At 43.2% G+C, this 26,228-nt stretch overlaps 5 protein-coding genes across 8 annotated transcripts; all 5 read left to right on the top strand.

Moving 5' to 3' along the window:
• The first annotated feature begins 5,054 nt into the window (after positions 1-5,054).
• Positions 5,055-10,021, top strand: sec61a1a (SEC61 translocon subunit alpha 1a). The gene is made up of 12 exons (XM_084705300.1): positions 5,055-5,201; positions 6,154-6,221; positions 6,395-6,460; positions 6,579-6,657; positions 6,775-6,906; positions 7,018-7,127; positions 7,231-7,384; positions 7,554-7,714; positions 7,890-8,087; positions 8,187-8,378; positions 8,511-8,587; positions 8,714-10,021. Exons 1-12 carry the CDS (start codon positions 5,195-5,197, stop codon positions 8,898-8,900), a joined length of 1,431 nt encoding a protein of 476 aa, XP_084561426.1. The 5' UTR covers positions 5,055-5,194; the 3' UTR covers positions 8,901-10,021.
• Positions 10,022-10,508: 487 nt separating this feature from the next.
• Positions 10,509-12,408, top strand: chchd4b (coiled-coil-helix-coiled-coil-helix domain containing 4b). Its single transcript, XM_084705483.1, has 3 exons — positions 10,509-10,719; positions 10,988-11,086; positions 11,340-12,408. Exons 1-3 carry the CDS (start codon positions 10,698-10,700, stop codon positions 11,741-11,743), a joined length of 525 nt encoding a protein of 174 aa, XP_084561609.1. The 5' UTR covers positions 10,509-10,697; the 3' UTR covers positions 11,744-12,408.
• Positions 12,409-12,549: 141 nt separating this feature from the next.
• On the top strand, positions 12,550-18,026 carry uroc1 (urocanate hydratase 1). Of its 4 annotated transcripts, none has more exons than XR_014766630.1 (19): positions 12,760-13,192; positions 13,682-13,812; positions 13,949-14,042; positions 14,292-14,351; positions 14,478-14,606; positions 14,698-14,759; positions 14,849-14,915; positions 15,010-15,153; positions 15,283-15,371; positions 15,512-15,574; positions 15,678-15,857; positions 16,047-16,144; positions 16,245-16,317; positions 16,466-16,655; positions 16,752-16,850; positions 16,962-17,061; positions 17,161-17,298; positions 17,431-17,530; positions 17,703-18,026. XR_014766630.1 is itself a non-coding variant. In XM_084705475.1 (19 exons), exons 1-19 carry the CDS (start codon positions 13,064-13,066, stop codon positions 17,841-17,843), a joined length of 2,031 nt encoding a protein of 676 aa, XP_084561601.1. In that variant the 5' UTR covers positions 12,964-13,063; the 3' UTR covers positions 17,844-18,026. The 4 variants fall into 4 exon arrangements, 2 of the variants coding, with proteins under 2 accessions (XP_084561602.1, XP_084561601.1); XR_014766629.1 differs by having other exon boundaries at positions 17,158-17,298; XM_084705475.1 differs by having other exon boundaries at positions 12,964-13,192; positions 17,217-17,298.
• A 122-nt stretch (positions 18,027-18,148) lies between these two features.
• efcab12 (EF-hand calcium binding domain 12) lies at positions 18,149-21,681 on the top strand. The gene is made up of 8 exons (XM_084705482.1): positions 18,149-18,757; positions 18,891-19,103; positions 19,185-19,458; positions 19,586-19,743; positions 20,175-20,387; positions 20,599-20,797; positions 20,931-21,059; positions 21,242-21,681. Exons 1-5 carry the CDS (start codon positions 18,296-18,298, stop codon positions 20,313-20,315), a joined length of 1,248 nt encoding a protein of 415 aa, XP_084561608.1. The 5' UTR covers positions 18,149-18,295; the 3' UTR covers positions 20,316-20,387; positions 20,599-20,797; positions 20,931-21,059; positions 21,242-21,681.
• A 140-nt stretch (positions 21,682-21,821) lies between these two features.
• Positions 21,822-26,196, top strand: LOC146272872 (MAP kinase-activated protein kinase 2-like). The gene is made up of 10 exons (XM_084705735.1): positions 21,822-22,577; positions 23,667-23,806; positions 24,069-24,133; positions 24,236-24,315; positions 24,435-24,561; positions 24,800-24,875; positions 25,027-25,151; positions 25,518-25,603; positions 25,709-25,789; positions 25,966-26,196. The coding sequence occupies exons 1-10, from the start codon at positions 22,314-22,316 to the stop codon at positions 26,194-26,196; spliced, it is 1,275 nt and encodes a 424-aa protein (XP_084561861.1). The 5' UTR covers positions 21,822-22,313.
• Positions 26,197-26,228: the final 32 nt, after the last annotated feature.

Here is a 26,228-nt window from a genome sequence, read left to right as displayed (position 1 = left end):
GTTCCAAGGCATCAAGGCACATATTTTATGATTTATAACTCTTTATCAGTTAAATGGGCTCATAGTTCGAGGTTTTGCAATGCTATTTTATTAGTACGGTACCTTCTGTTCCCCACAGGCAATAATCTTAATGGTATGCATTACAAACTGCATTTGTTAATGCATCTCTTATATATTTCGTCAGGGTGGGTGGGTGGGTGGGTTGGCTGTCATTGACAAAGCCCACTCTGTCACTGTGATGTGAGGACACAATGTACCACCAGAATAAGAGGGAGGAGCCAGGAACCTGCAGGGACAGATAGGTACGGATTTATCCTGAAAAACACAATCTGCCTCTTCATAGTTTTATAGCTTTTCAATCATGTCTAATTTTAAGACCAGATGTGTAGATTATGATTCTCTAGTTGAATTACCATAAATATGTGAAATACTTTATGATCTACGTGGCAGCTGCAGAGATGATGGCTAATATTTAATGACCTGGTGGTGATAGTTGTTTATTCAATCTGAGCTATGGTTGACTGAATGTGTTTGTGTGTGTGTATGTGTATTTTAATTGAATAAGGGAGAAGAGTAAAAGAGCCAGTGAGTACAGGAAAATGAGAGAGAATAGAGGCAGTAGTCATCCTTGCACATCTAGACAATGTTTAGGTTGCCTTGGTGATAGCTTTTGTAATGGTGATGAATCTCTATGGCAACAGTAACTGTATTTTTAGCAAAGCTGCGGACTGTATGCAGGGAGATGCTCCAGATAACTAAAGTCTAAATATATCAGGGAAGGGATGAAAATAAAGTACCTTTTTTACTTTGTTCTTACTTACAGACATGTATGACCCAAGTCTTGGATTACCTCCTCACATATTGTACCAGAGCATAGATGGTCAAAGCCTGAAACACAATTGATTTTAAAGTGATCATCCATTCTTGTTTTACATTCATTGTTTACATATTGAAAAGAGGTATACAAGTCTGACTGTGTCTGAGAGTATGTTTGTGTGTCAGGGTGTGTTTGCACATTGGAAATGGACATCTGTTCATGTGTGTGTGTGTATGGTAATGGTACTATGTGCAAGCATTTAGTAGCTGGTGCCCATTTCAGGTGAAGGGCATAAAGGCTATGTCAATAGCCTGATGTTATGAGTCTATCTGTGGGACCACTCCCCAAACTCCCATTTTGTGTCTAATCTGCAGTGTGTGTGAATGTATGCCATGTCTGGTACCCCTGCTACTGGATAAGTGGCCTTCGACATAAAGCACATATAGAAATGTCACCACACACCATTAGGAACAGTAGCTGGATCCAATGTTATGATGTCATCCGCATGCGTCATAGGCACAACACAGTAGCTAACAGTACCTAAATAGGTCTCCTTGACAAGTTATGGTCTAGTCCCAGTCTGCTTACTAGATATGAATGACTTTGAGGATGTAGGTTATATAACACCTGGGCATCTCCCTCGTCTTGCTCCAGGTTTATAGACATTCAGTTGCTGTGTTGGCATCAAGATAAAGCAGACAGACCGACAGATAGACCCTCTTGGCAGTGGCTGTGTAGGTTGAGGTTTGCATAATGTTGAAGGTCAGAGATAACCACTGACTAAATCTGCTTGTTCTGAAACAGAACTCACCTGAGTCTAGATGTCAAAGGTTGCTGGACAATCTGATAGGGATGGTTAATATAACTATATCTGGAACATACTGTGAGTGACTTTACACAACAGATTTTATAAATATGACAAAAAAGTATTTGGTTAACTCCCTTCCTCCACACTCCTGGCCTGGCATTCAACTGCTGCAGTCAGTCTGAACGTAAAACTATAAATAACTATATGGCATCTATTTGCACTGCTTACCCATCTTACTGTGGTGTTTCAATAAGAATGTACTGTAAGGACACCATTTCCACTGATTTCATGCAAACACGTCCAACAGCATCTGATATTTGTGTGACCTTCACTTATTCATGTGACTTTTTTCCTCTTTCAATTGAATACATTGGTCCATGTATTGCGTCAGTATATCACATGAATGGAGGAATATCATGGTTCAAAAATTACAAGCCTCAAAACTGGTGTATGTAAGAATGTGTCTGCATCTGCATTCTCACTCACACACACACACACCCCTCCCAGTTTAGCAGCATCAGTTTACTCAAATAGAGAGGCTTTATATAACACAGTGAGCAGCGCAGGGGCAGGGGGCTGTCCAAATGGGTGTGCGTGTCTGAAAGACAAATCTGGAATAATCTGGATTAGACCTGTGGAGCAAATCCAAGCAAGGGTATAGTGAGTGCAGCAAGATTAACCATCATTATTAAAACACACACACACACTACTGAACTAAAGTGTTTCATCTGTACACATCATTGCCCAGAACAGGCCAGAGATCAGTTTCCCAGCATTCTCAAAAGCTCCGAAAACTGTTCTAATGGTAAGCCTGAGTGTGTGCGGGGGTGTTTGCAGAAGACTCAGTCATGACGAGTCAGTTTTTATTTTTATAGCTTCCTGTCATTTCACTTCACACCTTCTTAGAATAAACAAAGCATTGATGTCAGTAAAGACTAATACTAATCTACGTCAGACACACGTCAGGCCACTGGTGTGTTGCCCGATAGGTTTCCGATTTACACTCTCACCTTGTTTGAATACAGTATTGTTGTGACAATTGTTCTCATTGAGATATAAGTGTTTCAATGTTCGATGTGAAAATGAAACTGCGTGCATTTTACCATTGATAATAATAATATATTATAAAAGGTATGCTTCTTTACCAAAGCTTGTCCTTTGTTTTCTTTATAAACTAGTTGTTTACTATTCGCTGGGAGTTCTGCATGTTGGTCATAATAAAGCACTGTGTTAAACAGAACAAATGAGAGCTAGTAGGTATCAGGCAATTAAAAATTGAGATTCATCCTGAATACAGTATAACTCATTTCTGCCAAGCATACCAGACAGGGAACAGCATTTGTGTTTATATTAAGCAGGTAGAGGAGAGCAATTTTTATTCCCCTTTCTTTCTCTCTCTCTCTCTCTCTCTCTCTCTCTCTCTCTCTCTCTCTCTCTCTCTCTCTCTCTCTCTCTCTCTCTCTCTTTCTCGTGTGGATATTATGAAGATTTGATTAATCCCATTAAAACATAGACACACAAAACACTGTGGTATTTTGCATTATATTACCAGTGTTACTGATGAAGATCATAAGACAAAGGCAGGAGAACAGTCTCTATTCAATCTATAAAATGTTTATGTAACCCAGGGCCAGGGTCAGGGACACAATGTTCTCCTGTCTGTCGGTCAGCTACAGTGTAGTGAGGGAGAGATTAAGCCCACTGCCACACGACCCTGACCTCAGTGTTATATTGGACAGCTGTCCAGAACTGGGACACATCAATAGTGAATAGTGGAGCCAGAGATCAGGATGGATGTTTACTTGATGCCTGTTCCCACGGTTCAATAAGAAGATGAAGTCCAAAGACTTCACACAGGGGTTATCAAATCACAGAGCAGCCCTTCCTCTTTGGTCAACATAATTCATCCGAGCCTGTGATTATCCATCATATTCAGAAGGTTTGATTTGCATTCAAAAGTAAAAGCATAACTTAGAATTATCCTTAGAATAGGTCAGTGGGCATTGCGATAGAATAATAGAGATATTTCGCTGTGACCCAGGAAAGCAATGGGAAATTACTCAAAATAGCAGACATAGCCTAATAGAATATAATGAATATAATGATCAAAGGAGCTGGAATTTAATATAACTGACTCAAATCTGTTCCTACGGGACTATTCCAGAGAGGCATTAAGCAGGAAACAGGAGGAGCAGGATACAACAGCCAGGCTTGGAGACTCACAGTGCTCAATCTCATGGTGGTCTTGTGACTACAACTCCCACTCTCTCTCACTCTCTCTCTCTCTCTCTTAGACACATGCACAAATACACACACAATCTGTATGAAATATATAACACAGAAAGAGCAAGGAAGGAGGTAAGCAGCCCTGACAAATTCTGTATTCGCAAAACCAGCAAAAAATCCAGCACCTTGTATCACTTCTGACCTCCATCTTGTCTCTCTTGCTCAGATACCTGATTTTCACCTCATTATCCTATACTTTATCTTTCTAGACAACGGTTGTTTTAGGTTTGGGGAAAAAATTGTAAAAATCTGTTCATATATTGAATAAACAATTATTATGAATTTTTAAGCTACAAGATTTGAGTGCTCATACTGCATGAGAACAGAACATCAAACTCTCTGTGAAGGTGACTGAAATTGATATTTGAATATAATCAACTAGTGGTTGTATTCAGTTGGGTTTGGGTTGATATATTTCACATAACTGTAAGCATATTTCAAATCTAGAATATTGCATGCTCGTACATATGACTAAATTATGTTCCCTCTTTACACACTGGATATGCTTACCATAGTGACTTTTCCCTTCAAAATCAAAGGATTGGTTTGACTCTGCCCCATGCTGGAGAGTTTGAGTATTGTCAATCAGACCTTCTGTACATCTTGTAGCATCTGAAGGGTGATAGAGACCTCTGCTGGTAACGGTTTAACCTAGGGTTGTCCACATTTGTTACACAGATTTAAATGACAGTAGTGACTGAATTTATCGAAAAACATCAATGCAATTTTTAAACAACATTTTCATAAAACGTTTAATCAAATATGGAACTTCTCATTTTTCTTCTTTGATTACTTTATTTTAGTGTTGCTTAAATTATTTCCGATGTCGAATAGACACTGGGTTGTGACCTACATTATTATTTTTATTATTATTTCTTTATTCCGGACACAAAAAACGGTCCATAGCACAGTCTAAATGGTTGTGACACGTATCCCGACGTATTTTTTGCAGGCTATTCCTTTATCAAGGAATAAAGGCAAAAACTAAACAATGAATGTTTGAGGATTGACACTTTACATTGTATGCTACGAGTCAAATTATAAATAAGAAACATAAAATAATAATCTAATAAAAACTACCCCCCTTGAATATTTTTTGTCTTTATCGCTTAGCATGAAACTAGCGATTGTCGCAGTTAATCTGACGTGTTGAATTTGCCTGTAGTGGTGACGTGTCTCTAAAGTGCGTTCCTTTCAGCGCTGAGGTTTTCGCCGGTAGTATCTCTGAACCTGGACGGACACTAGCAGTTGAAGCAAGACCGCAGGCCTATACAGAAGACATCATGGGGAGTAAGTATTGTTATCTGAAACGGATAGTGAAATAATATTATTTTTATGATGATGCAATAAATTCTTCCTACAATAGCACGTATTTTAAAATGTTTCATTAAGTTGTGTGTGGTTAGCTGGTAGGCTAAAGCTATATAGCTAACCAGGATTGCTAGCTAGCTAACGTTAGCTGGGTATTACTTAATAGAAAAGTGACTTATCTCGTTGGGCAAGGTAAAGCTGCCTATAAAAATATTTTTGAACTTTTGCATAATCGTTTAGTTAGCTATAAATACTCACGCTAGCCATATTTTTCTTCTAATGTCTTCATTATTTGTTAGCTTAGTGTATGTGCCTGACACCCACTACATAGCTAGCTAGCTAGTAGTAGTGGACAAACGGTAGTAGGCTAGCATTTTTATTTTCCTCTGTCGAAAAAAACGATCAAACTTGTTATCGATTAACATGAGGCATTGCAATTCTTGTCAGTGAGCGGACGTATGTGCGTCTGAAGCTACATTGTAGTCTTGATGACAGCTAGCCCTGTTAAAACTAGCGAAATGTCTTGCTACTAAACAAGCATACTTGCTCCACTACTACTACTAGAGGCAAGAGCTACAAATGATGACGACGCATACTAATCAGTGTTGTTGAATCATAACCATGGCTAGTCAACCTTAATTTGCGACAAAGGTCCTGTCTTTTAGACATAACTGTGAAATGAATTCAAACGTTAACCCACATTATTTTTGGCAACATTTGAGAGTTTGAGAAGTATTGGATCATTTGAGAAGTATTTTTTAAGAGAAGCGTTTTAGAGCAGCAATCGTACTTGCTTACCAGAACACTTACAAATTTAACGGTTCTAGAAACTTTTATGTCTGCACTTCCCGTTATGCCACGTCCACCTAGAGACGTTTTTCTCTAAGTAGACGAGCCTCTTGGTTAATGCCCTTTGGTCTTCTTTTCGCAGTTAAATTCTTGGAGGTGATAAAGCCGTTCTGTGCGGTATTACCCGAAATCCAGAAGCCAGAAAGAAAAGTAGGTTACTATTTATAAGCGCATTAGCTTATGTTTTGTCTTTTTACTGCAACATTTAAATCTTTGTAGTCTTCTGTCATTATTGCTTCAGGTCTTTCTAAATAGGCCCGGCACTTAGCTTTAAACTGTCTGTCATTGCAGACCCCTCTAATGTGAAATATTGTCATTTACAGATTCAGTTTAGAGAGAAAGTACTATGGACCGCCATCACTCTCTTCATTTTCCTTGTTTGCTGTCAGGTAGGTTTCTTATGGACATGTCTTGTTTAAATACATAAAAAAAAAATACAAATCACACTTTAAGTCCTTGAAAAATCACACAGCTTAAAGCTCATTGTGTGAACCCATTTTCTTCCAGATCCCCCTGTTTGGCATTATGTCCTCTGACTCAGCTGATCCCTTCTACTGGATGAGGGTGATCTTGGCTTCCAACAGAGGTACGTTGAAAGAATTGTATCTTTTCGTTGGTAGATGGTAGTGTATGTGGGGTCCTAATTTAAAGTAAGAAAGTGTTCCTTATCTTTCTGACAATGTCCTTTGCTTGCTCTCCCCAGGCACACTGATGGAGCTGGGTATCTCTCCCATCGTTACTTCTGGCCTCATCATGCAGCTGCTGGCAGGGGCTAAGATCATCGAAGTGGGGGATACCCCTAAAGACAGAGCCCTCTTTAACGGAGCGCAGAAATGTGAGGCCCCAACTCACCTATTATTCATTCAAGTTGATTGTTTGTGGATATTTTCCAAATTGCTGCCTTTATAAGGTAACAGCATCTGTAACCTATTCTCATCTACTGCAGTGTTTGGTATGATCATCACCATTGGCCAGGCTATCGTTTACGTGATGACTGGCATGTATGGAGACCCCTCTGAAATGGGCGCTGGTATCTGCCTGCTTATTATCATCCAGGTGAGAATAGCCACCCCCATCACTCAACATATCTCAACCTTTTGCATTAGTCCCAGTAAAAGGTGTATTTAGGTGAATGCTAACCCAGAGATCTTCATTCCAGCTGTTTGTAGCAGGTATGATTGTCCTGCTGCTGGATGAGCTGCTCCAGAAAGGATATGGTCTGGGCTCTGGTATCTCCCTGTTCATTGCCACCAACATCTGTGAAACTATCGTGTGGAAGGCCTTCAGCCCTACCACTGTCAACACTGGTAGAGGTGCGTGACAGTATATTGTTAATCTACAATTAAGGATTAGAATAGCTGATTCAATGCAAATCATACAAGCTCTGTTTCAGATTGAAAACCTACATATCTCACAGGTGCTTTGATAGTTCTGCATGTGGGCCCCTGATGTGTGGCTGATACTCAACTTTGTCCTGTGCAGGTACTGAGTTCGAGGGAGCCATCATTGCCCTCTTCCACCTCCTGGCTACCAGGACTGACAAAGTCCGTGCCTTAAGAGAGGCCTTCTACAGACAGAACCTGCCCAACCTCATGAACCTCATCGCCACTGTCTTCGTCTTTGCTGTAGTGATATACTTCCAGGTCAGTTATCTTACTGTCTCACTGGGGGGATCCAGTGTCTCACACCTAGGTATAACGCATTAGTTAGCAATCTCTGCCTAAAACGCTTGGATATTTAGCACTTCAAATCTACTGTATTTCATGTGATTTTGATATGTGAGACCTTCTCACCTATCCCCTCTGCTCCTCTCAATAGGGCTTCAGGGTCGACCTGCCCATCAAGTCAGCACGTTATCGTGGCCAGTACAACACCTATCCCATCAAGCTGTTCTACACCTCCAATATCCCCATCATCCTGCAGTCTGCTCTGGTATCCAACCTCTACGTCATTTCCCAGATGCTCTCCACACGGTTCAACGGTAACTTCCTGGTCAACCTACTAGGGACCTGGTCGGTAAGTACACACCTAATTTATGCACACATACTCGTACACATCTTGGCTTAATTTTGAATTGAATGTTCACTAGATCTCACTCAAAGATATTGTTTCCAGGACTCTACTACGAGTGGTCCAGCACGTGCCTATCCAGTAGGAGGCCTATGCTACTACCTTTCTCCTCCAGAGTCGTTTGGGTCAGTCCTAGACGATCCAGTTCACGCCTGCATCTACATCGTCTTCATGCTTGGATCCTGTGCCTTCTTCTCCAAGACTTGGATTGAGGTTTCTGGTTCTTCTGCCAAAGATGTAAGTACTGCTGTTTGTTTGCTGCAAGTGTACTTTTTCCAATTTTTATATTAAATGTAGATTTATGTTAACCTACTTTTTCACTCAATCTGGTCAGTGTGCGATAAGACCCTGCGATGTTTTGTCCACCAGGTGGCCAAGCAGCTGAAGGAGCAGCAGATGGTGATGAGGGGACACAGAGAGACCTCTATGGTCCATGAACTCAACAGGTAGGCACAACCCTTCATCTTTTCCATTTATCCACCTGTGACATAACTAGCTAGACCAATCACATACAGAGACCTTGTAGTAAGCCTGGAAATGTCCTCTTAAATCTCCCCTAATGTGTGTTGTAGGTACATTCCCACAGCAGCTGCCTTTGGTGGGCTCTGTATTGGTGGCCTGTCCGTCATGGCAGATTTCCTTGGTGCTATAGGGTCTGGAACGGGTATCCTGTTGGCTGTTACCATCATCTACCAGTACTTTGAGATCTTTGTAAAGGAGCAGAGTGAAATGGGCAGTATGGGGGCCCTTCTCTTCTAGACGATCCATAGACACCTTCTCACCAACTTTGTAATGCACACGGACACACCCCAGAGCAGTCCTACCATCGATCTTCAATATAATTCACTAATTTTGTTTATTTTAAAATGTACCCAATCTGTATCCATATTGTGGAAAGTTTTTCAAAAATATTCTAAGGTGGCTCTTAGAAGACATACTTGAAGACAAACTGTTGAAGTATGGAGGTGGTAAAGTAGGTCTACATCCTGACATTCACAACAATTCGGTTTATCTTTTTAACATGCAGACCCACTTCTGTCTTTCATTTTATCTTTGTACATCAGTTTTCCTGATGCCTGGGACGGGTTGACTACTCCAATAGTCTAAGTATCAGGCTGTAAGGAATGAGTTGAACATGAAGTGTTAATGATGAAGCAGCTTTGTCTGTACCCAGACTGTGATTAAATACAGGCAGACTAGGCTTAGCTTAGGCCAGTCATTAAACTACAGTTCAAAATAGTATGCGTTGGAATATTGTTTGTTTTTTCTCATTATCACCATTACCTTCATTGGTATGATAGTGTACTTTTACAGTATCTTTTTACAAAACATTCTTTATGGGTTGTGTTGAAGGACCACTGATGGTATGCACGGTGTGGTTTGGCCAGGCTTATAAGTTCATACCACGTGTGTCTGCCTGAATAGTGACCTTGTTGCAAAACTGACCTTAAAAGTGGGTTAGTAAAAGTAGTGGAGGGTACAGGGCCCTTGATGTGGTCCAGATTTGTTAAATACAAATATTCACTTTTTTTGTGTGTGAATGTGTGCATTGGCAGTGACACTGACAGTGGGGCTTATTCTGTTGAGTAGTGTTATGAATCTTGATGCCACGTTCCTTCCTATCACCCACTTGTAATATTTGGGTGAGGAGATTTGTTTTCTGTTTGTGTGTTTTTATTTTTTATTTGTCTGCTTTGAGCATGACTGTAAGAAACACTTTCACACCATGTGAATGTTGGTTTTCTGTATATATGCCATGCATTGAGAAGTGTAAAATAGACGTCTTTTGAAACTGTAAAAAAAAAAAAGTAAAATGCTGTCCTGAACAAATGTATTCTGGAGAGAAAATATAATTCTCAATAAAAGCTCATTTTGTGGAACATTTCTGTTATTTGTCTTTGAGATGAGGATAAACCAGTAGCTACATTTACTACTCAATAGGTCAGTCGTAATTTGCAGTATGATTGCTTCAAAATAATGGATCAAGATTACAGATTATTTAGTTTCTGTTTTCTATAGGAATAAAACCGCTCAGGACCAACATGAAATAACTACAGTTAAACAGAACATGGATATGCTAACAGCTGCAATATCAAATGAACAATTAAATAAGTGTCGTCCTAATTTAGTAGTCATTAAAAACTCAAACTGTGAACGCATTAACATGTGGAGGTCGTGCAGTCCAATAATCTGTTTGTACTATTACTCGCCTACTAACGTCTATGTTCACGTTTATCTTGGTGGATTTAAAATTCAGTTCAAAGCTCTCTTATTCTTTGAGTAGAATTGGTGATTTTTGAATTCTACTTTTGTTCAGGAACATAGAACGGCTGCTCAATGGGGCTTTCCATAATACGCACTGACGTCATTGTGTACGCTGTGGCGACAACGTGAGTTGTGTCAGTAAAGGGTAGTTGTGAAACCGGCTCTAACAAGACGAAAGTTGCATCTTCAAGATTGGGTTGGAAGCTGTCAACCTTGAGAATTACTTCGGGAAACCCAGGACCGTGGTGATAAATTGACAATAAGAGATTGCACGATCAAATCTGGACGAATATGTCCTCGATCAAGGAGGAAGGTAACAGACTTAGCTAAAGTAGCTAACATCAGTAGCTAGCTAGCTAGCTAGCTAGCTAGCAAGCTAACCACTACTACTACTAGAACCATGCTGAACATCTTGTAGCTCATTGTTACGACTTGTGACATCCATCGATTCTAGCTAGTCGTAGCTATGATAATGCATTAAGTGTTGTATATTGATCTTCTAATATTCAGTAGGCGAGATCTATGGATCATGCTTAAAGTATTGATCGAGGAAAATCCTAACTTTCCTGTAACCCACACAGGTAAAGACCGTATCATCTTTGTCACCAAGGAGGAACATGAGACTCCGAGTAGTGCAGAGCTCATAGAGGAGGATCCCAACGATCCCTATGAGGAACGGGGTGAGTGTGAAGACAGAGTATATTCTGTTGATCAACTAAAATTAGCTTTTTAACATGTTATGCTACCTTGTGTTAACACACTCTGTTTGACCCCTTTCAGCACTGTGTATGAACAGTATTTTGTACTTTTTTTATTTAATTTTGTATTGGTATTTTTTATTTGGAACCTGCTTTTTATCATTCTTATTTCCTGATACCATGCCACAATGTACCTACTACTATAATGATGCTCCTCCCTCCCTTCTTGTCTTAGGTCTGATCCTGCCAAGCGGAGAGATCAACTGGAATTGCCCGTGTTTAGGTGGGATGGCAAGTGGTCCTTGTGGGACAACATTCAAAGATGCCTTCTCCTGTTTCCACTACAGCAAGGAGGAGGTGAAGGGTTCTGACTGCCTGGAGCAGTTTAAGGGCATGCAGGAGTGTATGCAGCGCTACCCTGAGCTTTACCCCCAGGAGGACGAGAAGAAAACACAGGCAGGGGCTGCTGAAACACAGCCATCCTTGCAAGACTCTTCCATTGACCCAGCCACAGATTCTGAACCCACAACATCCCCTGAACCCCCAACATCCCCTCAACAAGACACTAGCCCAACACCTTCCTCCCCCCCTGCTGACACTACAATACCACTCCGTTCAGAAAGCTCTGTGTCAGGCTAAAGACGGGAAGAAAAAAATCGTTCTCATCATTTCAGTGGAATTGGGGTTATTTCTTGTGGGTCTTCATTTATTTACTGGTCAAATGCTTGTATTTGTGGAGGTGTTGGAGGGTGTTACTGATTATAAAAAAATATGATAAATGAAAGTATTTACTACCCACCCCCCAATAGTCAACACAAGTTGTTTCTTTTGGTACCCCTGTAAACAATTTAAAACATTCAATTGTAAAAGTCTCCCCCCAAATGATTTTTATATAATTACATTTATAATAATAGAGTTTAATTGGTTGGTGTTTACTTATAACTTTTGTACATCCGTTCATGCCTGTGGCTCTCCTTTTGTATTTGTAGATTTTCACCTGCCATGTTTGGCAGTGAATCCAGATAAATGTAGCTCAGTCAGTCAAAGCCTGAAGAAGACTGTCAAATGGGAAAATGCTGTAAAATTCCATTATCAGTAAGTAATTTTAGCCATTCTCTGCCCCATGGGACTTGAGCTTGAATATAAGCACTAGAATTGAGATTCTTACCTCTTTTGACTTTGTTTGACTTGACTGTCTGATTATTGCATAATGAGATATTGCTAAGTAAAATGACTGAACTGGCTTGAAGTAAAGGATGAAGTAAGGGGTTATAGATGTGATAATAAATAGTATTATTTCTTGATTTTGTGTTTCTTGAGATTGTGTAACCTCAGGGTAGAACCTACTGTTGAACCAAGCTCACCGTTGTATTACATAGGAATGTTTTAAGCTGATGTAGACTGCAGGAATCCTAGCTGGGGCTAGTAGTATTGTTAGAGGGGCCAGTTACATGAAACATTATTGCTTTCATAATTTTCCTCACTGCATTACAGACATTAACAGGAAAAAGACCAAGTTAATAATTGTTCAAACTCTACATTTAGGGCCACGAGGGGGTCCAAGCTTGTTGTTACAGAGGCACTGGCCCCCATGCTGGTCAAAGGTTTCTGTGACATGTTGATGTGAATGAGGTTTTTTGTGTGTAACAGTTACATATTTTAGCCAGGGAGGTCAGAGATCATCTACAGTGTTTGTCCACTGAAGTGTGTGTGACAACATGTTCAGCATTAGGTCAATAATTTCCAGACACACTGCTCTGTTCCACCCCTGCTATTGGCAGCCCAAAAACCCAAACAGCCAATGAAAGAGACATGAGGGTGACCCCCACCCCAACGTATACAGGTAGCTGTTCTAAAGACAGAGGGTGCTTTTCTAAGACTTTGGACACTGCAGTGAGGTTCAGAGCTGCCCTTTCACCAACCTGATCTCTCATCTCCAAGTGTGACTGCACAGCATATATGATGTCAAACCTGAAGGAGATTTGTAGTGGGCTTCCCTTGGACCCCATGCCTGTCAACCAGGGTCGAGATCCCAGCATACCACATGCACCTGTCCGGACCCCCAACCTCACGCCAGACGAGGAGCGGGTGAGTAAATACTATATCTGTTGGATTTATGTAGGATAGATTCGCTTTCAAAGAGAAGTTCTTGATCCACTATGTACATTTCCAACAGCTTTTGTACTCTCTACAAATCATATAATCCTGATAGGATGACAAAAGTGTGATGATTGTTTATGAAAGTAGTAGAAAACACGCCAAATAAATGATTGGTATGATATCATGCTGAGCACCCGCATTGGGGTTAAAGACTAGCTCATGTTTTCTCCCAAAAAAGCAGATTCTTCTTGACTTCAAATTAGGAGCAAAGACCACAGTCAATGATTAATAGAGATAAGAGAGGTGTTCCAACTGTTGTGAACACAAAAGAGAGAGGGTTGAAGATTTGTTAGTGCCGTCTCCTTTAGGCATTATGCGGGTTCCATACACATACACCTTGCATATAAAGAAATACAAAAATATCTAGCCAATATTCAAACTGCAACTAAATCTTTCTGTCTCTCCCTCTCTGTTTAGCTGGCCTTGAGGAACTCCCTGCGTTACTTCCCTCCTTCTCACCACTCCACGCTGGCTGCTGAGTTTGCCCAGGAGCTCAGACAGTATGGACACATCTACATGTACCGTTTCTGTCCCCGCATTCTGATGAGGTGATGTCATATACGTGTTAAGTTCAGAGCTTTCATGTAATCTCCCTTTCACAGACCTGCGGTGACACACATACTTGAGAACCACCCCCACATCACATTCATGGTGTATTCTGTGTTTGTGTGTGCGATCCCTCAGGGCTTACCCAATAGACCAGTACCCCTGTCGAACACGTCAAGCAGCCTCCATCATGCTCATGATAATGAACAACCTGGATCCAGCAGTAGCCCAGGTAACTATTCTCTCATCAGCTCCCCTCCTCCTGGCAACCCTAGCCTTAAAGGCCAACATGGGCAGGGCTATTTGTCATGCTGTATACACCAATGCTATTACCCTGTTAAAAGTGCACGTCCAAACATGCACTATCCAAATGCTGTGGGCAGTGATACAGTTGTCACAGAACTGAATGTCAGACATTACAATGATGTATCATGTCTCCATAAGAGTCTTGACCTCTTTACTCTGTACCTCTTTTGTTCAGTATCCTCAAGAGCTGGTCACCTATGGAGGAAATGGACAAGTGTTCAGTAACTGGGCCCAGGTAAGCCTTGGGCGAAATGGTCCTGGTCAAATGAATTTGCCTTTTTTGAGCAGCTAAGAATACATATGTTCTGACTTAGTGTGTGTACATGTCTACGTGTTTGTGTGTGTGTGTTTGTGTGTGTAGTTCCGTCTGGTGATGCACTACCTGAGTGAGATGACAGAGGAGCAGACTTTGGTAATGTACAGTGGTCACCCGATGGGGCTGTTTCCCAGCCTGCCCTCCTCTCCACGCGCCATCATCACCAACGGAATGGTAAGGCTGACACATCTCCTCACCGCCATGTGCTGATATCAGATTGGTTGTTTCATGTTACATGTTTTTTTCCATCTTATGCCCTTCTCAGGTCATCCCAAATTACTCCTCAAGAGAACAGTATGAAAAGATGTTTGCTCTAGGAGTATCAATGTAAGTCCTCATCTTATATACTCCTGCCCCTCTTCTCCTGTGAGTTTTCTCCCATGTTGACCACATTTATAAGTGTGTGTGATTCCCAGGTATGGTCAGATGACTGCTGGTAGTTATTGCTACATTGGGCCTCAGGGGATTGTCCACGGCACCCTGGTGAGTCCACTCAGTCAACAGTAAGAGGTGCTAATACCTTGGAAACCCTTGATATTGGTTTAATTTCCCTTTATCTCTCTCTCCCTCTCTGTAGCTGACACTGTTAAATGCAGGACGGAGATACCTCGGGTCAGGGGACATGCAGGGCCGTGTGTTTGTGACCTCAGGCCTGGGGGGCATGAGCGGTGCTCAGGCCAAGGCAGCTGTCATCGCTGGCTGTATAGGAGTTATTGCTGAGGTCAGTTAACCCAATAAGGATCTTACAAATGACCGGTTAGTTGTATTATAATGACTGATGTTTAAAAATCAATTTAAGATCAGTATGTTTAAACAATCTGTGGTTTGGTGATGACTGGGTCTACTCTAGGTGGATGAGGCTCCTTTGAAGAAGAGGCATGAGCAGGGCTGGTTGATGGAGGTCACCAGTGATATGGATCAATGCATCCAGCGCATTAGGTAACATTGTAAATGTAAATTGTGACAGCAGAAAACCTTCAGAAATTCACATCCTTAACCAGTGACAATGTAGCCTGTGTATATTTGTTGTGTCTTCATACTGTTAGTTTCAGTACTAGATTGTCCTTGTGATTCTACAGAGAGTGTAAGACCACAAATACTCCACTCAGTCTGGGTTACCATGGCAATATAGTGGACCTATGGTAAGTAGGAGATGGCATTCACATATAAAGTATCATTACCCAGGTCAGAATCACATTGTATTGCTTCAGTATTTAGACCATTCCATCATCTCCCCGGTGACAGGGAGAGACTGTTGAAGGAGTATGAGACTACAGGGGAGCTGCTTGTGGACCTGGGTTCTGACCAGACTTCGCTTCACAACCCCTTCAGTGGAGGTTATTACCCTGTCCAGCTTACCCTCCGCCAAGCCAACCAAGTCATGACCACCGACCCCAGTCGCTTCCACACAATGGTGCACGAGAGGTCAGAACGGAATTTTGACAAACACACCACATTAAGGCTGATAATGATTCAGTTGTGCTTTATATTCAATTAAAAGGATTAACATAAATCTATAGATAAATGTGGTTATTTAATAGAAAGTGAGAGGGACAAAAGTAGGTCTGTTTTTGTTAATGGGTAAGAGGATAATCTATCTTTCTCTTTTTCCAGTCTGTGTAGGCAGGTAGCAGCCATCAACAAGCTGTCAGATGCCGGAATGTTCTTCTGGGACTATGGCAATGCCTTTCTTCTGGAGGCCAAGAGAGCTGGTTAGTCTCACAGTACTCAGAGGAAAACACGCACCACAACACTGCTGGGTCGATTTTCACAGGTGGACAGTTAAGCTGGTTTCCGTCTCTCTGTTTTCAGGGGCAGAGATAGAGATGAGTGGAGGTGGAGCCACTGAGTTCCGCTACCCCTCCTACGTGCAGCACATCATGGGGTGAGGGTTTTAGAAAGTCATGCTTTAAGCAGGCATTGAGCAATAAAGGGTCTACAACCAGGCATAGACTGTCGGAGATCCTATGGAAATATGAAATCTCTGAACCCCTATAGATTTGTACACAAACCATAGACTCTTCTCCCCTCAGTGACATATTTTCCCTGGGTTTTGGGCCCTTCCGCTGGGTCTGCACTTCTGGGAAACCCTGTGACCTGGCGCTGACTGATGACATTGCCGCCACCGTCCTGGAGGAGATCAGCGCAAACGTGACTGAGCGTGTGCGGCAGCAGTATGATGACAACATCCGCTGGATCCGTGAGGCGGGAAAACACAACATGGTAGAGTCTTTTCAATCATTCACACAACTCTAATCTTATCGTGCAAATTGTCATGATATAAACGCTGTGGTTGACTTGGTGCCTGTGCGTGTGTAGGTGGTGGGTTCCCAAGCCAGGATCCTCTACTCAGACCAGAAAGGCAGAGTCTGCATCGCCTTAGCCATCAATCAAGCTATTGCTGATGGAAGGGTTTCGGTAAAATGTATTTTGTGTTACATTTTTATTCTGTCCATGCTATAAGGCTCTATAGTGTTTGGCTTAGGGTTCAGTGAACATTATTCACTGAAGTGTACCACTTCTGTCTAGGCTCCTGTTGTTATCAGCAGAGACCATCATGATGTCAGTGGCACAGACAGCCCCTTTAGAGAGACCTCCAATGTGTATGATGGGTCAGCCTTCTGCGCAGGTGCACCACAGTTCTACACACAGTTCAACCAATGATCAAACATGCTAGAATAATTTGCCTGTAAATGACAGTAGTATGAATCTACTATAACCACAGCAGATGTTAGATCGATCAAACAGCGTGACCATGACACGCTCCATCTCTCCCCCTGCCAGACATGGCTGTCCACAACTTTGTAGGCGATGCATTCCGAGGAGCAACCTGGGTTTCCCTGCACAACGGAGGAGGAGTTGGCTGGTAAGGTCTGAGTCCTGCCTCCTTTATCTATCCAGTCCATCATGCATGAAAGGGTCCCTGATGTACAACACAAAGCCCACAAATAACACACTTTGGAGAGAACCTGAAACAGATTGCTGTGTGTCCCTCCAGGGGTGAGGTGATCAACGGAGGCTTTGGCCTGCTTCTGGACGGATCCAGAGAGGCAGCCAAGCGGGCCACTCTCATGCTAAACTGGGATGTGTCCAATGGGGTAAGGCCCTAAACAGGATGTGTGAAGGATCTAATCTGTGTTGGGCCAATCACAGGTTAATGACACATGAAATCATTAGAATGTGTCAAAAGCCTGTAGTATTGTGTGGGATCGGTAGCTACAGTATTCACTTCTTGCTCTACTCTAACCTTCGTTTGTCTGGTTCCTCCAGGTGGCTCGGCGGTGCTGGTCTGGGAACTCTAACGCCTACGAGACCATTCAGCGCACTATGGAGACGCAGCAGCAATTGCGTGTCACTATGCCCTTTCCTGTTCAAGATGAGAATGTGTTGGACCGTGCCCTACAGGGATAGCCCACACCTAACTCAGAGAACACTGCAGAGAACAATTGTAACAACTTGTCATTCATGCCAATCAACTTGATAAATGTATAAACATCAGAAGGAAACCCCCAATGTATGTTCATCAACTGCCTTAGTTTAGTGAACTAGTTTTATTAACAATAAATTAACATATGCTATAATGCTTATAGATGACTGTAGTGTGGCTGTGGCTATTACTGCGTTCAACTTAAAGAAAAAATACACGAACCAATTTTTCTTGGATGTACATGTAGGCCTATTTTCTCTGGTGTAGACTGAATTGTTTTGTAGAATTCTAACAAGGAATGGCGTTGCGCAATACAAGGACTATTGCCATGGTTACCATGCGTAAACAAGCCCCAGACAGGGCCCACGAAAATAACTGACTGGGTCTGTGAATCCACGTCCCTGAAAGCCTAATGTATTTTTAACCTAGATGTATAATGTCAACCAATCCCATAGTAAATATGGTTGACTTGAAGATAGAAGAGCAACTAAAAGGAATTAAAAAGAGAGACTTATCACAGACATATTTTTACAAGATGGCATGCAGAGCGTTCGGCCCAGCGAAAACTCGAAACAGGGTTATTATCGCACAACCAATGCGTAGGTTGAATTCCATTCAGGTGCCTTCGAAGCAGATGAGTAGCAAAAATCGAAGTGTTCCTGAGGTTGCGCCTGGATTAGGGGACCGAGACCACCACGGGGCATTGCTGACGACTATGCTACCAGGAAAAGATGTTGCTAATCATCGAGACTGGGTTGAGCAACGGAGGGTCTTTCGCAAGGAGCTCGATAATATCGGGAACTTGTCAAAGTGGCTTCACGCCAAGCCAACAATAACCGAGCTTGAAATGCTTGTAGTTGAGAGAGAGAAAAACACAGAGAAAACTCCCTCACCAAAGGTTTGGAGTTTTTTTTTGTATTCATCCCCAGATAGGCTACTTGCAAGGTGGGATTCGTTTGTATTGTCTATATAGCTTGCTAAAAGTTCTGAACACATTTAAGACGAGTTCAAAAAAGTTTTTTTCTCTCTAGAGCGGAGCAGTTGCCCTCGAGACTCGTCCAACGCTTTGGAACACTGATTTAAGGGAGTGGAAGGGTAGGCCTAATTCCCAGCAGAGCAAACTGAAAGAAATTAAACGGTATCTCACCAACGAGTTGTGCACGAATAAGATAGCCAAACGTCTAGACAAACTTGGCACCGGGAAGATCATTAGCCGGGAGGACCTGCGATCTGCTTTGGAGAAGGTATTTATCTAATACAAGACTTTAATTGCCTGAACCCAAATTGTGATCTATGATCTAACAATCAAGTGTATTTGTGACCAGGAGGGAATCCCGATGGCTCGTGGGCGCCTGGATAAGCTGGTGTCCTGTCTGATCGGAAGGGAGGGGGACTCATTGACAGTGAAGAACCTGGCTGAGGATATCAAGGCTTGGAGCCAGGACATTGTGACTAGGACAAGCAATGCCAACTGCAGTCTGGCAGAGACAGATGATCTTCCTGTGTACTTGCCAGAGGGCACTTGCCTGGAGAGGGGGGTTGCCATGGGAGAGACAGAGAATGTGAGGATCAGTGAGCAGAATGCACCTTGTCTTCCAGGTATGTAGCCTATTCAACACCAGTTCTAATCCTGAATTACAGCTATAAAATTAACCCTTGTCAGTGCCGCCCTTCACTCACCCCCTCACTTCATTTTTGTTCATCCACTTCTGTCCATGTATCTCAGAGCAACAGCTATGGAACCAGAGATCTCTGCTAGCTCGGACGGGTCACCACTGTCCGCAGCGACTGTCCCACATCAAAGCTGAGCTGTGTCCGAGTACGCCACCGCGGTCGCAGGAGGAGCAGGCTTGCATCCTGCAGCACCGGCGCTCCAGGGGGATGGTGAGGGATTAGAGCTACTGTTGAGCTGGGCTTAAAGAACGCTGGCCTTGTTCACTGGTGTCAATCTATTTTTCTTTGTGTAAGTTGCCCCTTCATCTCGGGTTTCGACAACACAAGGTGTGTTGTCTTTTCACGGTTGGAGATTATATTTACATTTACTCATTTAGCAGACGCTCTTATCCAGAGCAAGTTACAGTAAGTACAGGGACATTCCCCCCCGAGGCAAGTAGGGTGAAGTGCCTTGCCCAAGGGCACAACGTCATTTGGCACGGCCGGAAATTGAACCAGCGACCTTCTGATTACTAGCCCGATTCCCTAACCGCTCAGCCACCTGACTCTCCTATATAGGAATGGCCTGTCACTTGAATTAGAATGGCGCTGTGGTTCAAATCTGTCCACTGGTATCCTGACCTCTTGTTCCTTGTTTCCAGGAGGGCATGCGTGATGACGAGGTGCTGGCTATCATGAGGATGCTATGCCAGAGTGATCCCAGGCAGGACGCCCACTCCCAGCCGTCCTCTCTGGGGGGAGCACAGGCCTGGCTGTGGACCGCTTCAGGAGGCAGTGTTTAGGGGAGTACCTGGATACACTGGATCAGTGTCGCAAAAAGGGAGTTTCTGTCAGTCAGTCCTCATTGGAGAAAGGTGAGCCAGACAATACAGACATGCAGTACACAGACAAGCATGAGACATCCAAACTTAGAACTAATACTGCTAATGCAACTGATCTAAAAAATATATATATCATTGGCTATCTGCAACACATTTACCTCAGCTGCTTGAGTACATATGCTTATGACCATCGCCTTTGAGAAGGATCAAAAGTATTTCAATCCAAACATTGTGTGCTCTCCAGTGCTCCTGCACCCGGGGGATTGTAACGTGAGGGGTCCAGAGCGTCCTGTACTGAGGCAGGCGGGGTCCACCCCGCTCCCAGGCTGTGGGGGCCGTCTGAGGGGCCGGCTCAGCTGGGACCATGGAGCCACCCCCCAGGATGAGAAGGAAGAGCAAGATAGCCAAGAGGAAGCAGCCACACACAAAGTCTCCAAACTGATGTGAGTTATAGATGGTAGTATAATAACACTAACAACGGGATAATAACACAGTTATTAACAGCAATGCACGGCACAGACTGTATTTCATGTGTATGTCACATTGTCACATAACACCTCCCCTTTCCCTTCCCAGGCCTGTGTACCCCTCCAGAAGATCAGTCCACCGCAAGCCCAAGATGATGACGCTGTCTACTGGTCTTGCTGAGGTTGGGCATAAGACTGAGTGTTGGATGACCAGGGAGGAGTATATTCATATGTCCAGGTAGGCATGACACATCCTTAAGGAGTAACAGTGTGGGTACATTTTCAATATTCAGGAACTTTGTGCATCGATTGAGTTGAGTTGATCACTTGATTTTATTTTATTTTGCGAATGTATTCAAACCACAAGTTAACATAGTATCTGGAATCTAATACAATGTATGTGTGTGGAATTTGAATCAGAAACAAGGAGCCCTCCTACAGACGTGCCAACCCTCATGCTTTCTGGCCTGGCCAGGGTGACCATGTTAGACTCTACCTGCCCCAGGTGGGCATTTCCCCTCAGGAAGTTCTCTTCCAGCACATTGTCCGCTCTCCAGCTCCCAGCCGTGGGAACTGGCCCATTAACAGCCAAGGATACTCCACCTCAGGAGACATCGATGGACATAAGGCCTACACTCTGTAGATCTAGGTCAATCCTCTCGATTGATCCAACATTAATTTTTCTATTGAGTGCGTATTATACCAAATGATGTTTATTTCGTTTTTGGAGGTAATCACTGGCATATTGAAGTATTTATGAAGAGTAATTTTTTATCTTCACCAGTGTAGTGGGAACTGAGGATATACTCTAAAAATGTTTTTTTTTTACGATGTGTGAATAAAAAATGTTTTTGAAAGAAGGGGGTATACTCTGTATTCTCTACTTTCTTATACACTAGACTGCACCATACCAGCTATCCACTGTTCCTTTGGGCGTAGTGGCCCCTTTAAGGTAAACACCGTCGTGAACTTGAGCTGTCCTGCGCTGACGTAAGTGACTTGGAGACTTCGGTGCACCCATACCAGAGGACGGGCAGGGAGGAACGAAGAAGATAAAATGATCCAGGCCGGATGTCTGACCGTTAAATATTTATATGTTTTTTTATTCGGTTAGATGTTCATTCATTATGGCCGGCCTTGTTGAGTGTGAACCAAATCATTGTGTAAACTATTAGAGGGAAACGGTTTGCTGAAATGTGCAATTGTGGAACCTTAAAAGTGGCAACCCATCTCCACAGTGTTCTATATCATCTGTTGAACGCATCAGTGGGTAATACAACTAAAAGTCCATAGTATCTGAAATAGTATATGGATATTCGTACAGGGTCTGACGCACAATATTTTCGACTCCTCGAAAGCGAGACAGTGAAAGCGGAAAAAGGCTTATTTTTTTGTTTTTGATTGGCCAAGAGCGGTGGTCAGCGGTGACTGTACGCCAGTGACATTTGTTGTGGCCAAGCAGTCCTCGTACCCAGTTTTACTTTCCTGAATCATGCAAGATACCGGTAACGGGAATGGAAAGGAGATGCAACTGATACATCAGACTCCAGGGACTCCGGATTCTTTGCTCATCCCAGAGGATGACATCGTCAATGGTCCCACACATTTTCAGCTACCCGTTTCTCCCAAACTGGAGTTTAAACGGAATGTGGTAACAGACGACTACAAACTAACATCTCAAGTACTGGGTCTGGGTATTACTGGCAAAGTGCTGGAATGTTACTGCAAGAAGACAGGCAAGAAATGTGCTCTAAAGGTAGGCTATACTCTGTCTGTGTCTGTGTGTGTGTGTGTGTGTGTGTGTGTGTGTGTGTGTGTGTGTGTGTGTGTGTGTGTGTGTGTGTGCCAGCAGGTTGGAAAGGGAGCCAGGGGAGCTTCATAACTTGGTTAGTCTCCTGGCCTGACAATGGAAGTGTCTGGGGATAGCAGTGATGTGCTGTCTGGAACTCTGACACACAGGTTCAGCTGGGACAGTACTGGTCATTGTTGTGACTAGTGCCCTGTCCAGACCAGAACTTTCTGACCCTGTCTACTTAAATGTGCTGCTGCCTGATTCTGTGTTTTTAGGTTCTCTGAAGTTTTCTATGATTTCCATCTCTCCAAGCACTGTGCATTGTGCAACTGCTTTGTATGCCCCTTAACGTTTTCAGTATGATTCAGCAATAGTGGGTATATTCAGAGCTTTTAATCCAGATAGCTGTTCCAGTCCCCACCCGCAATTTGCCATGAAAACAGGATGACTAACCCCTTGAGGTTCAGTGCATGCTTTGCTTGGAACAGTAAGCAAACATTGTTTACCACATTATTTGTCAGCTTGACCAAGCATACCAGAATTAAATACGACAAGGAGGATCACCTTGAATGTTGTTTGGGTCTAAACCAGAAACTCAGACCCAGAATGCCTTACTAGAGTCAGGTGATTGGATTCTTTGGAGGTTTTGGCATCAGTCTGAGAATTCTTCCTACTCTTTTGACAATGGTTAAATGGTATTCTTGATGTTGAACTGAAATTCAGCACTCTTTCTTAAACTCCTCTCCAGGAATACATTTCTACCAAAATAACACATTTAAATGGAGGTATAATAGTATTAGTAGTGATGTAATAAGGGGTTTGAAGAAATTGTGTACGTGCACTTGACAGAAAGTGTTTAAATGAAATACAGAGACTTACTCCCTCTTTCCTGGATCGATCGTCAGATCCCTGAGATTGTTTAACCTACAGACATCAAGCACATGTTGAGGCTCACTTAACTTAATGATCCTATTTAGGTCATTGGAGATGCTGTATAAGGAAATCTTTGATTACACTCGATTCTGCCTTCCTCCTGTCGTCCTTCTCTGTCAGATTCTGTACGACAGTCCCAAAGCCAGGCGGGAGATCGAGCTCCATCGGCGTGTGTCAGGAGGACCTTACATCGTCCAGATCCTCAGTCTGTACGAGAACATCCACCAGGGCAAGAAGTGCCTGCTCATCATAATGGAGTGGTGAGTATACACAGAACAGCATGGTACATTCCTTTTGATGTCATTCTATTGGAAAAATGTCACTAATGAGAAGGTTAACAATGCTAACCTCGCTGGGGTTAGTGTGTGTGGGCTCAGTAGAATTGGAGCTAGTAATTGCGGAAGCACAATGCTTGTCTTGTTCTAGAAACCTGCGAGAAAAAGACAGTATACATTTATTGAGAGTAAGGCCTCATAACTGTGTCACTTGGGTTACTGTCTCCTTCCTGTTATTCTGGGTCAGTATGGAGGGAGGGGAGCTGTTCAGTCGTATACAGGCCAGAGGGGACCAGGCATTCACAGAGAGAGGTGAGGCACATGCTCCAGGCTTCACACAGCTGCTCTGTGGTACACTGTGTGTATTGTGGTCTAAGCTTCAGCATCTGTGTTGATCTGACGTCTGTTCATCAGAGGCCTCAGAGATCATGAGGGACATAGGCACAGCCATTGAGTATCTCCACCACATGGATATCGCTCACAGAGACATCAAGGTATCACTGTCATTGACGAATTGGAACACTTACTGACTTGAATGATGCTCTTCATTTAAACCTTTCTAAACACCTTGTTTACACACAAAAACACACACATATACACTCACACACTGCAGCCAGAAAACCTGCTCTACAACACCAAGGAGAGCAATGCTGTGCTGAAGTTGACTGATTTTGGCTTTGCCAAAGAGACCACGTTACACAACTCTCTCCAGACTCCCTGTTACACCCCCTACTATGTTGGTAAGGACTTGCTAATACACTTGTTATGTCACTTGTAAATGTATGGATGGGTATTCCATCTCTTGTGGTTTTTAATGTTTCTGTGCATGTCTGTTTCTGTTGTCTGTGTGCACATGTGTGTGTTTGTGTGTGTGCATGTGTGTGTGCATGTGTGTGTTTGTGTGTGTGTGCATGTGTGTGTGTACGTGTGTGTATGTGTGTGTGTGTGTGCTTATCTTTTTGTCCATCTGTCTGTCAGCCCCTGAGGTGCTTGGGCCAGAGAAATATGACAAATCATGTGATATGTGGTCTCTGGGTGTGATCATGTACATTCTGTGAGTACTCTGTGTCACTACACTATTCTGCATCTGGGTGAGGGGAATCTTGTCACATTTAGTCACAGACTTTACCTATAAGCTCACTGTGTGCGTGTGCACATGTGTGTGTGTGTGTGTGTGTGTCTGCCCATGTGTGTGTGTGTTCCAGGCTCTGTGGGTTTCCACCGTTCTACTCCAACACGGGCCAGGCCATCTCTCCAGGGATGAAGCAGAGGATCCGGATGGGCCAGTACCAGTTTCCCACCCCAGAGTGGGCTGAGGTGTCAGAGGAAGGTGGGGAAGACAGTGTGTGGGGGACAGGTTGGGATAGAGTAGGGACAGAGGTGTTTAGCCAATCTGCTGTGTTGGTTTGTGGCAGGTGCATTATGGTTGTTAGGCTAGAGCAGTGTTTCTCAACTGGTCTAACCTCAGGACCCACTTTTGTCCTTGGTGTTGTGCTGGTGGTGTTTCTGATTCTCTGGCTGGTAGGTTACATGTAACTCTGTATAACTCGAGACGGCTATCAACTCGGTGTCTCACGATGAATGCGTGAGACTTGAGCACCTTTCAAGATAAAAGCTCACCATCGGAAGTTCGCTAATGTAAAAATAAAAGTTTGATTTTTTGACGGATCCAAAGCACCTGTCTGTCTGTCTGTAGCCAAACAGTTGATTAACCAGCTGTTGAAGACTGACCCTACCGAGAGGATGACCATTGGCCAGTTTATGAACCACCCCTGGATCAATGTAGGCTTCTCTCCTACCGGGAATACTCATTGTGCATTTGTTCCTGTCTACTTCTTGTAAAAAAAAAAAACTGTGTCTGATTAATGTGTGTGTGTGATGTTGTAGCAGTCTATGGTGGTCCCTCCAACTCCCCTCCACACCTCTCGTGTTTTGACGGAGGATAGAGAGCTCTGGGATGATGTGAAGGTGAGATACTGTAATTTCTGTGTAACACTGACACCTTGTGTTGTGTACACAATGGCTACGGTGCTTGGTAGATTGGCAAGGGACGGGCAGTAGCGACATGCTCTTAGAGCAACCACTAGATGGGGCTAAAGCCCCTTGTTGTCACGGTGTAACGGCTGCTGTTGTCCTGTGTGCAGGAGGAGATGACCAGCGCCTTGGCCACCATGCGTGTGGACTACGACCAGGTCATGATCAAAGACTTGGACACCTCCAACAACCCGCTACTCAATAAAAGACGCAAAAGGCCTGCTGCCAGTGGGGCTGAAGGAGGACGAGGTGGAGGTGAAGAAGGAGGAGGTGGTGGTGGAGGAGGAGGTGGTGGTGGAGGGGGAGATGGAGGAGGAGGAGCTGTTTGCAACAGCCAGTAAGAGGCTGTGTGGGGCAATATGATGATTTTGAT

This window comes from Hypomesus nipponensis, chromosome 9 (assembly GCF_054491055.1).
Source record: "Hypomesus nipponensis isolate SF chromosome 9, ASM5449105v1, whole genome shotgun sequence".
Lineage (NCBI taxonomy): Eukaryota > Metazoa > Chordata > Actinopteri > Osmeriformes > Osmeridae > Hypomesus > Hypomesus nipponensis.
Note: the sequence above shows the minus strand (reverse complement) of the source record. Positions and strands in the feature narration are given on the sequence as shown.

Excerpts from the sequence above, each read along its gene's own strand:
- sec61a1a (XM_084705300.1), top strand. Across the intron at positions 6,222-6,394 it reads TCCAGAAGCCAGAAAGAAAA|ATTCAGTTTAGAGAGAAAGT; the intron begins GTAGGTTACTAT and ends TGTCATTTACAG. Across the intron at positions 7,715-7,889 it reads CTGTAGTGATATACTTCCAG|GGCTTCAGGGTCGACCTGCC; the intron begins GTCAGTTATCTT and ends TCCTCTCAATAG.
- chchd4b (XM_084705483.1), top strand. The coding sequence starts at position 10,698 with ATGTCCTCGATCAAGGAGGAAG. Across the intron at positions 10,720-10,987 it reads GTCCTCGATCAAGGAGGAAG|GTAAAGACCGTATCATCTTT; the intron begins GTAACAGACTTA and ends TAACCCACACAG. Across the intron at positions 11,087-11,339 it reads CGATCCCTATGAGGAACGGG|GTCTGATCCTGCCAAGCGGA; the intron begins GTGAGTGTGAAG and ends TTCTTGTCTTAG.
- uroc1 (XM_084705475.1), top strand. The coding sequence starts at position 13,064 with ATGATGTCAAACCTGAAGGAGATTTGTAGTGGGCTTCCCTTGGACCCC. Across the intron at positions 14,916-15,009 it reads GGATTGTCCACGGCACCCTG|CTGACACTGTTAAATGCAGG; the intron begins GTGAGTCCACTC and ends CCCTCTCTGTAG. Across the intron at positions 16,318-16,465 it reads TACGTGCAGCACATCATGGG|TGACATATTTTCCCTGGGTT; the intron begins GTGAGGGTTTTA and ends TTCTCCCCTCAG.
- efcab12 (XM_084705482.1), top strand. The coding sequence starts at position 18,296 with ATGTCAACCAATCCCATAGTAAATATGGTTGACTTGAAGATAGAAGAG. Across the intron at positions 18,758-18,890 it reads AGAAAACTCCCTCACCAAAG|AGCGGAGCAGTTGCCCTCGA; the intron begins GTTTGGAGTTTT and ends TTTTCTCTCTAG. Across the intron at positions 19,104-19,184 it reads TGCGATCTGCTTTGGAGAAG|GAGGGAATCCCGATGGCTCG; the intron begins GTATTTATCTAA and ends ATTTGTGACCAG.
- LOC146272872 (XM_084705735.1), top strand. The coding sequence starts at position 22,314 with ATGCAAGATACCGGTAACGGGAATGGAAAGGAGATGCAACTGATACAT. Across the intron at positions 22,578-23,666 it reads GCAAGAAATGTGCTCTAAAG|ATTCTGTACGACAGTCCCAA; the intron begins GTAGGCTATACT and ends CTTCTCTGTCAG. Across the intron at positions 24,876-25,026 it reads GGTGTGATCATGTACATTCT|GCTCTGTGGGTTTCCACCGT; the intron begins GTGAGTACTCTG and ends TGTGTGTTCCAG.